Source organism: Prionailurus viverrinus, chromosome A3 (assembly GCF_022837055.1).
Source record: "Prionailurus viverrinus isolate Anna chromosome A3, UM_Priviv_1.0, whole genome shotgun sequence".
Lineage (NCBI taxonomy): Eukaryota > Metazoa > Chordata > Mammalia > Carnivora > Felidae > Prionailurus > Prionailurus viverrinus.
Window position 1 is genome coordinate 58,553,347 of NC_062563.1, and position 12,817 is coordinate 58,566,163.

A 12,817-nucleotide genomic window follows, 5' to 3' on the forward strand; every position below is an offset into this window, starting at 1 on the left:
AACCTGACATACTATGAAATAGCTTCAGAAAATGTGAAGCAAGAAAAACCTGAGTATTCATTACCCATTAAGAGTAACCATTAAAAGTAAACAAAACTCTCAAAGTATGGTCATTTGAAGAGCTTAAGAAAAAGGCTTATGAATGCACATGACTTCGTCTGTCACTTATAATTAAGATTTTTAGAATGTGCCATCCAGACCAGCCTTGTCCAACAGAACTTATCTTGATGTCAATGTGTTAGCCACACGTGGCTACTGAGCACTTGAAACATGGCTGGTGCAACTGAGGAACTGAAGCTTCTATTAAATTTAAATAGCCACATGAAATATCAGCTATGGCTGATACTACCATTTTATTCATCAGGTAACATTGTGGCTTTGAATTAGGGTTCACAGCCTTACACTTTATAAGGCTCACAAGCCATCATGTTTTTCCATGAAAAAGTTTTTTAATAGAAAGATGACACACATCAGATAATTACTTAATGCTAAGAAAAAAAACACTGTCCAATTTAAAAACACACTTATCATCACTGCAAGAAAAATAAATGCTTATGTAATGCTCCTTCATTTTCATACAATTTCACTTTTGAGGTTCACCATTTTGCGGTGACCATCTCCCTATCAATGCAGAACTATATTTGGACATTATCCTTAGTGTTTTCCCTCCACATACCTAGATGAGACAATTTTAACTGGCTTCACAGGTAAACAGAAGAAAAACAAAACATTAACTGATAGAGCTGTTTTCAGACAGAGTCCATTCCAAAGATTCCATTTCATGTAATATTTCAATATATTCCCAATCTTCAATATCAAGTAGCTGAAAGACCCATGTCAAAAGTCTGGTAATAACTACTGAAATATAAGATTCTGAAACCTATTATTTGTGGTTTCCAAAAACAAATAGCATCCAAACATCAATCAAAATTTTACAGTAAGAAATAATAAATAAAAGACAAAACTGAAAAAGTCTTTTCATAAACATAAAAAATACAGATACTTTGGTACTTATACTCTACCTCATAATTCTCCATTATGTATTTCCAAGAACTATGTCATTCTGTAAAGTACTGAGTGTTAGTACTCAGAGGAATATTGAGTCACTGGAAAATAACCACCCTGGAAATTATGGGCCGATGAAAAAAATTAAGTTGCAGGCTGCAATAACCTTTTATAAATATCCTTTTTAAACCTTTCAACTGTTAGGTATAATTAAACTTTAAATATTAATTGCTCAAAGGCAAGCTATATTAGGAACTGTGACTGTATTCATAGAAATCTGGTTTAAGATGGGGAAAAATGGCTATTAACTCTATAATGTGTGATTTAAAGTTTCCTTTAAGGGCTAGTATCCAAAATCTATAAAGAGCTCACCAAGCTCCACACCCGAAAAACAAATAACCCAGTGAGGAAATGGGCAGAAAACATGAATAGACACTTCTCTAAAGAAGACATCCGGATGGCCAACAGGCATATGAAAAGATGCTCAATGTCGCTCCTCATCAGGGAAATACAAATCAAAACCACACTCAGATATCACCTCACGCCAGTCAGAGTGGCCAAAATGAACAAATCAGGAGACTATAGATGCTGGAGAGGATGTGGAGAAATGGGAACCCTCTTGCACTGTCGGTGGGAATGCAAATTGGTGCAGCCACTCTGGAAAACAGTGTGGAGGTTCCTCAAAAAATTAAAAATAGACCTACCCTATGACCCAGCAATAGCACTGCTAGGAATTTACCCAAGGGATACAGGAGTACTGATGCACAGGGGCACTTGTACCCCAATGTTTATAGCAGCACTCTCAACAATAGCCAAATTATGGAAAGAGCCTAAATGTCCATCAACTGATGAATGGATAAAGAAATTGTGGTTTATATACACAATGGAGTACTACGTGGCAATGAGAGAGAATTAAATATGGCCCTTTGTAGCAACATGGATGGAACTGGAGAGTGTTATGCTAAGTGAAATAAGCCATACAGAGAAAGACAGATACCATATGTTTTCAGTCTTATGTGGATCCTGAGAAACTTAACAGAAACCCATGGGGGAGGGGAAGGAAAAAAAAAAAAAAAGGAGGTTAGAGTGGGAGAGAGCCAAAGTATAAGAGACTCTTAAAAACTGAGAACAAACTGAGGGTTGATGGGGGGTGGGAGGGAGGGGAGGGTGGGTGATGGGTATTGAGGAGGGCACCTTTTGGGATGAGCACTGGGTGTTGTATGGAAACCAATTTGACAATAAATTTCATGTATTGAAAAAAAAAGTAAAAATAAAAAAATAAAAATAAATAAAGTTTCCTTTAAATTCTATGATGATATTACAGGCAATGGTCTGTAGTAAACTGCAGATAGTTTACTGTTAAGAGTGGGAACAGGGGCACTTGGCTGATTCAGTCAGTAGACACGTGACTCTTGATGTGGGGGTTGTAGGTTTCGAGCCCTGCATTAGGTGTACAGATAACTTAAAAATAAAATTTAAAAAAAAAAAAAAGAAAGAAAGAAAAAGGAAAATAAAAGAGAAAAGAAAAGAAAAGAAAAGAAAAGAAAAGAAAAGAAAAGAAAAGAAAAGAAAAAAGAAAAGAAAAGAAAAGCTGGAACAATCATGTTCAAAATGTATGTTAAAATAATCCTGGCTGTGAATGGGAAAACCGTCTTATTACAAAAATATAATAGGTAGCATCTTACAAAGCAGAAGTCAATTATATAAGATGATTAAAAAAGAATGCTTGAAGCTAGCATTTTCTTTTTAAAAGTTTTGTTTTTAAGTTTATTTGTTTTGAGACAGAGCAAGCAAGGAGGGACAAAGAGAGGAGAGAATCCCAAGCATGTCCATGCTGTCAGCATGGAGCTCGACACAGGGCTCCATTCCACGAACTGTGAGATCATGACCTAAGGCAAAACCAAGAGTAGGGTGCTTAACTGACTGAAACACCCAGGTGCCCTGAGGCCAGCATTTTCTACACAGGGCTCCATTCCACGAACTGTGAGATCATGACCTAAGGCAAAACCAAGAGTAGGGTGCTTAACTGACTGAAACACCCAGGTGCCCTGAGGCCAGCATTTTCTAAGAGGGCACACAAAAAGCCTGTCTAACCTATCTAACACTGGTCAGCTGACTTTCAATGCATCAATGTCACCATTTCAAACTAATACTCTAGAGTCCTCTGAATTTTCTCCCCTTGTCAGGCTACCACTCTCAAAGTACATGTCTTAACTTTTCTGTGTCTTAAGTCTTTAAAAAGCTTATTTTTAAATTTAACTTAAAAGGCTTGTTTTTTTAACTTACTTTTTAGCTTAGCAGGCAGTTTAAGGAAACCCATCACTGATGTGCCCCGAGCCAAGAAGTAACTCAAATACATGGATTTATAGAAATGCATTTCAACTTTAAGTCATCTTGCCCATCACTTCTTTCCACATACTGATAAAACGGAAAGTTCTACCACATTTTTAAAAACACAAGCTCAGGATACTCTCTTTCTTATTCTCTGAGGTATTAAAGAAGTTCATTAGAAGGAGGATTTTCATTAAATCAGCTAATGGCACAGAACAGAGTCCAGCACTTTGTAGGACATTAGTGTAAAATCAGTGTAAGACTGCTACCAAGTGCAAACGTTCCAGATAAAAATTATTTCACCAATTTCCAAAGAATTAACTTACTTAACACTATTTCTACACTAAATATAATGTATCAATTTTGATGATATACACACCCCCACAAAAGGCCTTTAAAAAGAAAGGACATGATGGAACTCCATTCCATGATGTGATCACAACTGGCATTCATGCAGCAACACTAACAGTGCCATGCGGTGACAATGCTGTGCCAGCTGCTTTCACATGATCCTAGTAATCCCCCTCCAAGTGGCTACTGTTACCTTTACCTACAAGGTCAATACAGAAAAGGCCTTCTGATATAGGAGACTTAAGATACTCAGTGGTGACAAGGACAGAAACCCAGAATTCAAAAAGTGAAAGAGAAAGCAGGTGTGTGTGCAAAGGCGAAAGGACTCTCCTGAACCTCTCGGGAGAAGACCGAGTAGGAGCTGGTGAAAGGGGCAGGAGAGCAGTCATCGGACAGACGTGCTGCGCACTCAACCAAAACGGATCGCATGTCTTCTGTCTACTTACATTTGTAATGTCAAGGGAAGGAGACACTGTTCTGATTAGAAACAGGGTCCCTACTGAAAACAGATTTTGGGGTTCAGGCAGGAGAAGAACAAAAACACAGCATGGGACTAGAAGACAAGTTCTAAGACAGGTTCTGTCTGTGGGAGCAAGGAAGGTGATGACAGAGAGGCCAGGTTCAGAACATGAGAGGGTGTAGTCCTGCGCATGGCAGACTTAGTCTCTTGTGGCGTCTTAGGTTGTGAATATGCTACACCAATACTGCAGACAGGCAACGGAGAAAGTCAGTACAACAGTCTGCTTCTGCAGACTCCGGCCAGTAAAAAACTGCTTTTAAAAACTTCATTTCCATGTGAGGCCCAAGTCATGAAGGGCAAGGAAAAACATCAAACTGCAATCCAACAAATTTCTTCATTTCTCCCTATAAATAAGGACCAACTCGAATGTCTTTCTCATCTTTCTAGTTTTTTCTTTACGTGAAGAAATAGGAGGTTAGCCATTGACTGAAACAAGTGCATGAACATACACGTGCCTGCATGATTCTTTAGGAAAAGGTTACAAGGGTGGGCATCGCAGAAGTCTTCCCACCAGGGGCACCTGGGTAGCTCAGAAGGTTGAGCGTCTGACTCTTGATATTAGCTCAGGTTATGATCTCATGGTTGTGAGATTGAGGCCTGCCATCAGGCTCCATGCTCTGCCTGGGATTCTGTCTCCCCCTGCCCCTCTCTCAAAATAAATAAATTAATAAACATTAAAAAAAAAAAAAGTTTTCCAACTTATCTGTTAACAACCCTTTAAAAACTCCCCAAACTATCCAAAATAGTACTTCTCTAAAAGACCAGTCCACTCTTCAGAATTAAAAAAAAAAAAAAAAAAAAAAGGATAGAGAGTCATAGTAGCAGTACAATACCTACCCCATAAGGCAGCACACAGAATCTCGGAGTTAAATCTCTTCTTATATTTACGAATCTCTGGGGTGTCACTCTGTGGCCTAGTGTTAGTGGGATTCACATTGACCACTGAGCCCTTCCGGGTAGGATCTTGCCTTATGGCTTCTGGTCTCATTCCATCACAGGAAAATCCCACTAGAACATGATACACTTTAAATTATTTTCTGTACACACAAACAATGCGCTTGCCTCCCTCCCCTGCTACACCTCAGTAAATATTCACATGTTGTAACGGACCCTTTGTCAAGAAAAAGAAATTTGTAAGAAATGTATATGGGAAAAGGAAACTGACTATGCAGCTCACTGCAAATAAGGCAATGCAAGCGGGATGGGTGTTTCTGTATCCGAGGTCTGTGCCTGCAAACAACCACCATGCCATGCCTCAGCCATCAGAAAGACCAATACAAAGTGACCAAGTCCTGTTTGTCAGCTGCTTTCTTGTTGCTCCTTTACTTACCCACAGAAGTCACTGTTGTCCCACTAGATGGAGAAATCTGTAGTAATCTGGGGTCTATAAAAGGTGTAAAGGAGGAGGAAGATTTGTGTTTCTGGAGTGTGCTACTAGCGGACTGAGTCTGCAATGTAAATTTCAATTTTATTAATACAAATGACATTAAAAAATGAACATACAACATTTCAATCCATTTCTACACTGCATGATTTCCCACTAGGAAGGCCTATCCCTCCTGCATCGTTCCCCCCAAATGCTCTCAGGGGTGCCTCTGCATGTGCACAACACAGCCTGACAATAGGCTGTTCGACCTGGAACCACCAAAAAGCTACATCTCTCTTCAGAAGTACTGTTCATCTAAGACAGGAATGCTGTGAGCTACCAACAAAATCTACACTTCATGCTCCAAGTTGTTTTTTTTTTTTTAATAAATAATGATAATAAAAACTCCTAAAGGACAGGCTTGAAATGTCTATCTCAATTCATCAATTTCTGACATTATTCTTCTGCCCAAAAAAAGCCAATTAATATATGTTGGAATATTGGCAAATCTTTGCTTTATATTATTTATTTTAAAGTGAGCCTCTTGCCAGAAAGCTACAGAAGCTTTGGCTACCACCGTTTTAGGTGCATCATCAGTAAACCCATATCAAACAGGGGCTCATTAGTGAAAGGTGCAAACAACAAGATATGGCACATACTTTTGCTCTTTTAGGAACGCTAGTGTTTTGGTTAATAGTGTAACTTAAGACAAAAAAAAATAACAAAACACAAAGAAAGTGAAACAAATTGTTAAGTGGAAATGTAATGACAATTAAAAACAAAACAAACGGAAAAATAAACTTGCCAGTTTAGTGAGTTAAGGGTTATAGTATATATTGGACATTAGAGCAAAATGGAGCAAAGTTTAAATATAAATATAAGGAGAAATGTGAGTGTAGGTGGGATATATCGCTGGAGAAAAAAGAACACTTCTGATCAAGTGCTTTAGTCCTGAAACCTTTCGCCCTCCACAGGCAGCTGAGAGCCACTATGTCCTAGAGCCCAAGACTGCCTAGGCTCCCAGGCTCTCTCCTCCCATTTCACACAGCTGTCTGCTGGCAAGCTTCCCACCCCATCCTGTGATCAATGGCCAATCCATCCGATGGCCAATCTGATGCAAGCCCACCTTGGAAGCAGTTGACTTGCCCCTGCTCCTCAAGGGGAGAGGATTATTCTGATTCTTTCTAACAAGGGAACCAAAATAGAAGCAGGGAGAGACAGGCTGGCAGTTAAATGTTTACATTAACAAGATTGGCTGAAGCTACATGCCACTCTCAACCTCCTTTCGACCATTAGACAAATGCATTTAAACCAAACCTCCCAAGAAATCAAACCACTTGTTTAATTTAGTACAGGGTGCTCAAGGTGGACTATGTCACTGCACTTGGGGCATAATCTTGTTCCAAAGAGCAAAGCACCACCCAACTAGCACCCAGACTGAGCACCACAGCCAAGCCTTCAAACGAGCACACCAGATTTCCCATTCAAAAATTTAAATTAAAGCATGCTCAGACCCTTGCTCTTCTTAAAATCCTAATTTTCTACATTTCCCTAAAAATCATTTGGCCTTTTCTTAAACTCTGAATGAAGGTGGATTTCAAGGAAAGACATCCTTTTAACAGGGTTGGTGAAAACGAATCAGTAACCAACCAACGATCTACCCCCCCCCATCAAAAACAAAAAGCAACTCAGCCCTGTTTGAAGGAGATTCCTGTACAGGATAACAAGTGTGTCCAGATAAGGCCAAGTCTGCTTAACCAAATTTTTCTATATTTTACTTATCAGATAAAAAGAATGAAAAAGGCAGATTCCACAAACGGCTACAAGAATTTCATGCCAAATACATATGGATCTGAGAACACAGCAATCATTTTATTTAGACTTTTAAAAAATAAACTGAATAAAGAAAGCCATGCAACTACACTCATCTAGAGAAAAGTAAACAGTGAACTGGCAAGTTGGAGGGACATTGATCTAGGGTTAAGGGATTTGTATGCAGATCTGAAACATGTTACTTGGGGTTGGGGAGAAGGGTAGGTGACAGAAGAAAGCAGGGGGAAGGGAGGGGTGAGGGGTGTGGGAAAGGTCTTCTCTGCAAACTAGCTACTAGGCAGTGCTGGTCAAACCCTATGAAAGCAGCCAGCTATGGTGCGAGACATACCTCATTAGTAGTGAGCTTGTCCTGGGGTGTCTGTGGGGACATGGTGGGTGTCGGCTGGCTGGAGGATGGGGAGGAAGAGGTGGAGGAAGTGGAGGAGGAATGGCTTTGCTGTAAGAGATCTGGCAAGAGGTGAATGCGACCGGCAAAGCCATTGCTCTCATGATGGCTGGCGCGCTTTTGGTCAACTGTACTCTGTAGAAAAAACAGGCACACTCGTCTCGCTCAAGCGCTGCTGAAATTCCCTATGACCCTACTGATAACTGACTTAATGGTGCTGTGTGACTTTTCAAACTGTTAAATTATCAAAGAAAGACCGGAGGAAACTGGCCAAAATTGTTCACACTTCCTCGCCAAATGCCTACATTGAGCCAACAGAATTCAAAGTACCTCATCTGGTGGCCACAGGACTTGCGCGGTGACGGCTTAATTGGTTTATCTGCCACACTAGCTGTTGTTACCAAAACCACTAGCCTTTTTTGTTTCTTTAAAAATCTATCTAAAGCCCTAGAGAGTACCCTGTCACTTCTCTGAATCCTGGTCTTTTCCGCCTTCTTCCCACTTTCCATCCGAATGCATTGCCATTGCATGAAACACACTCAGGAAAAGTCCAAAACACTAGAAAGGCGCCTGTTCTATGTCATGGGAAGCGCATCACTTCTCTGTCTTCTAAGCTAAGAAATGAACAGACAGTTGTAAAACTGCGTAATCCGACACATTTAATATTCAACAAGTGAGGAAACTAACGTTTTGGAACACACAAGCGAGACCTCCCAACCCTTTTGCTCCACGAGGCCCTCCTTGTGACTGAGGAGGCTCATCCGCTCTTCAACTGCTCCTGCCAAAGGGTTGCTCCTGCTGAGCACTGTGGATGCCCAGAGCTGGGAGCTCTCTGCAGAACCTCTGCGGCTGCCCCACTACAGACCAGGGTCTGCCTCCTCGCCCTGCAAGCTTGCTGAAGGACTCCATGTGGCTTTTCTACTGCTCAGACACAGACTGTGAGAATCGGCGTGGTGCTTGAATGAGGGCTGCCGCAAAACATGCAGAGGAGCAGCAATGTGGGGTGGAAGACCGCTAGCTACCTTCTTGGCATGCAGCACATACCTGCCTCCCTAGCCCCCGACACTCTACCCTCTGGGTCTTGTTAACATGAAAACAGATGATGATGTAGAAACAGCATGAGTGAGTGAATGAGCAAGTGGGTTAATGACTACAGGAGAAGCTCTGCCTCTAACAACAAAGAGAAGACACAGGTACCTGGCGGACGATTAGAGTGCCCTCCTTGGATGGAGTCATGGCTGGTTCACTTTCTACATCATCATGGACAATCATGGTTTTCACGGATTCTGTTTCACCATTGCTCAAATTCAGAGATGACCTATTGGAACAAAATTCAGAAGTGAAGGGCCATAATAATCCCATGAGCAGAAAACATCCAGTTTAAGATTTTTCATCTTCCCAGAGTGCTTGGGTGGCTTAGTCGGTTAAGAGTCCTACTCTTAGTTTCAGCTTAGGTCATGATCTCACAGTGTGAGTTTGAGCCCCGCATCAGGCTCCATGCTGACAGGGCAGAGCCTGCTTGGGATTCTCTCTCTCCCTCTCTCTCTGCCCCTCCCCTGCTCACTCTCTCTGTTTCTCTCTCAAAAATAAATAAATAAAACTTTAAAAAAACCAAAAAATTAAAAAAAAAAAAAAAGATTTTCCACCTTCCCAAAGGCGTAAGATGAGATCAGGCTACAGATATATAGTTTCCTCAAAGAAAATAAATGCTTAGCTTTTCCCTTTCAACAAAGACCTTTCTGCCAGTATTGTCTGTTTTTAAGCAAAAAATTTAGGATGAATTCTTATGGTTAACGTGTTTCAATCAAACTGAAACTTCCCTTCTGTCATTTCCTCAAATTAAAAAGAAAAAATAAAATAAAATACACGTTGGGGTCTTGGGGAGAGGCACACACGCACCCGCGTGCGCGAGCACACACACACACACACACACACACACACACACACACACACACAGAGAGAAGAGGGAAAAACATGAAGGCTGTCTGCTGTTGAATCCAGGAGAACTAAATGTTAAATGGCCATAGAATCAGGATAGGTTTAGAAAAAACCGGTTCCAAATGGAAAGAAAGCTCAGTGGAGACATTCTCAGCCTCTCTAAAATACACCAAGAACTGACGCTGCTCTGGTGTCCTCGGGTCCAGAGGTGGGTTCCTCAGCTCCTTCTTGTTCTACATCATCATCTTCTTCATCTGTTGTCCCTGACTCTTCACTGGATGAGGAGTAGTCTGTCACTTTGTGTGGCGGTCGCACATCTTCCACTGCTCGAAGTTCTTTGGCCAGTGCAGTCAAATCCTAATGCACAGGACAAAAAGGAGTAAGGCAAAGGGGCACACGCAGGGGGCAGTGGGAAGAAAACAGCAAATTATGAGACATTCTTCATTTTAACTACTGATAAGATAGCCACAGTATCGGTTTTGTAAAACTATTTTGTATTTACCAGTATAATTAATAAGAAGGTGAGCTCTTCAAGCTTTCGATAGAAAAGAAGCTAAAGATGTTGCACACAGTTCAAATCTCACAACAATAAAAAACTATCTGCTTACAATAAGGTAATAGTGTTTTTTTAAAACCCTAATGTAAAATTCTAGATCAACAAATGTGTGAAGGCAAATCCCTGGAGTTCTGCCCATATAACAAAGTCTTCTCTCGAGAAAACTATCCAGAAAGCAAGATTTTAGTTAAAAAGGGCTGACTGGGAGTTTTTATTTGGTGAACTCATTATTTTTAACTCTTTTATTTTTAACAATTTCAAAGCTAAGAAAAGTGAGTATATTATTCATGTCTCACTTCACAGAGTGTTAACAACTCGCCACATTCCTAAGAGGGTCCATGACACACAAAGTGAGAAAGTGCAGGCAGTGCATGCTGCTGTCGGCAGGAGGTGAGGCACACTTCTCTGGTGCCACCTTACCCACACTTCCCTGCAACGCTGCCAACAAATACGAACATCAGACAGAACGGAAATCCACGTTCAAAGATATCATTCATAAGGAGCTTCGCTTCCCTTTACTCTTCCATACTGAGATATTTTAATATTCACTCAATTATCCAAATATAATTTTTAAGTGTAATTATTATTTATACTCTACATTTTCATATAAAAGTCTGAAGTTTCTACTTGGGAATTACATTTGGAAGTAATGACTTTTTTTAAAAGCAGGCTATGTAGTCACTTTTCCTTTTTCTTTTTAGCAGTTCCAACTGAGTTTCCTTCTGCACAGGTAAGAAGATCTTGTTCTTTTTTGAGCTTAAGCCTCTGAAATAAGAGCGTATTGGACCTTGGGTCTTACTATTTCATAATTACAACTGTAGCTTTTTAAGAAGTTATTTTTAGAAGCTGTATTTAATAATAAATGTATGCAGTAAATTCTGTGTTAAAAAGACAAAGCAGAAGTCTAGGACTTTTGAATTCTAGAAAAGAACAAAAAGGCAAGTTGAGGGCAGAAAGGAAATGTGGATGGATTATAAGCTAAAATGAAGAGGCAGCTGGAATGTTGTCCTGCTGCAGAATCTTTCAGAGACGGGGCTTACCACTTCACCCTTCAGTGCAGTAGCAGTTTCAGTGAGCCGGAGAAGCCATCAGTGATGAAGAATGCACAGCACAAGGAAGCACGGGAGAGAGGGGAGTGAGGGGAAGTACAGAAATCAATTCAAGCAAGAAATCAAAATTCCAAAAGGCTTAAAACCCCCCAATGGGCACAGTTACATGGTCAGCTAATGCAACAAGGATTAAAGACCAAGTATGAGGAAGTCAAAACTGTCATTTCTGGTACCAAAAGGCAGAATTTAAATAATAGGTGAATTGAAGAAAGAAGCTAATGTAAAAAAATTTAGTCTAAAAGCCAGTTTTGGGGCATCTAGGTGGCTGAGTTGTTTAAGCGTCAGACATTGTCAGACAACACTTTTGGATTTCAGTTCAGGTCATGATCCCACAGTCATGGGATTGAGCCCCACCTATGTGGGGTTCTGCACTGAACGTGGTACCTGCTTGAGATTCTCTCTCTCTCTCTGCCACTCCCACTCAAAATAAATTAAAAAAAAAATTTTTTTAAAGTCACTTTGTAAATACCCAACTTATCAAGAATACATAAAGGTTAACGCTGAGCAAAGAGGTAAAAATAAAAAGGCTTTTCTTTCTTTTGTACTTTTTGAAAAAAAATTACTATAATGGTGGGATATAAGTGTGCACCAATGTGTGAGGACATGGCACTCTTTCTAAGTCCTGAAATCTGTAAGAGGGCCCCATGAAAAAGACTGTAAGCTTCTCAACCACATATTTTTAAGAGATCTCACTCAAGCTTGGAATAAGTAAAACTGATTTTGTAGAATTCTTACAGCAGGCTTGAGAGGTCTAAAAACTTCCTTTTTATCTTCAGATTTTTTCACTGCATTTTCGAGGCGCTGAGATGGAGAGCCTTCAGATTTGGATGACGCTGTGAAATTCAAGAGCAGAAATGGATAAACATAGAGAAGTGTGTCACATAAAGCTGACCCAGCCCACCCAGCCTCTGCCTCTCTCCCCTCCTTCTCCCTCCCACTCCTGCTAGCCCCACTCAAGGCTTCACACTCAGACCTGACTCTGCTTAGCATGTATTCATAACACCTTGTTACATTATGTCAATGACATACTGGAGGGAACTTTCACTAACTTAATATTTTGACAGTTAAAATAACCAATAATGATGACAGAGTGGATGGGAGCCTACATTCTAAGAAGTGGGTTCAAATCCCAGCTCGGACATTTAGCTAATCATCTTGGACAAGTTTATCAATCTCACTAAATTGCAGTTGCTTTAATCTGTAAAATGGAGACACAATACATTTCTCTTTCTCTCTCTCTCTCTCTCTTTTTCTCTCTTGGGGTCATTTTAAGGATTAAGTGAGATTATGCATATAAAGTGCTCACAATGAGAGGCATGTGTAAGCTCTCAAAAGTGAACTCTTTATTATTAAAATTATGGTAGCATTAGCAACCTGTACTGAAACATTGCTTTGTGGTATGCAGCTGTGGAAAAACCACAGT

At 40.3% G+C, this 12,817-nt stretch overlaps 1 protein-coding gene across 50 annotated transcripts in view; it reads right to left on the reverse strand.

Annotated features, from left to right (window-relative positions):
* MAP4K4 (mitogen-activated protein kinase kinase kinase kinase 4) overlaps window positions 1–12,817 on the reverse strand; it is a 194,069-nt gene that overhangs the window by 16,496 nt on the left and 164,756 nt on the right. For 20 of the 50 annotated variants that reach the window (XM_047851577.1, XM_047851613.1, XM_047851612.1 and 17 more), the window contains 7 exons: window positions 12,130–12,227; window positions 11,326–11,334; window positions 9,911–10,086; window positions 8,989–9,109; window positions 7,735–7,926; window positions 5,538–5,655; window positions 5,045–5,215 (listed from right to left, as the gene is read on the reverse strand). In XM_047851577.1, the coding sequence (XP_047707533.1) occupies window positions 5,045–5,215; window positions 5,538–5,655; window positions 7,735–7,926; window positions 8,989–9,109; window positions 9,911–10,086; window positions 11,326–11,334; window positions 12,130–12,227 (885 nt within the window). The remainder of the gene's footprint in view (window positions 1–5,044; window positions 5,216–5,537; window positions 5,656–7,734; window positions 7,927–8,988; window positions 9,110–9,910; window positions 10,087–11,325; window positions 11,335–12,129; window positions 12,228–12,817) is intronic. The other 30 variants (XM_047851620.1, XM_047851621.1, XM_047851611.1 and 27 more) reach the window with 3 other exon arrangements.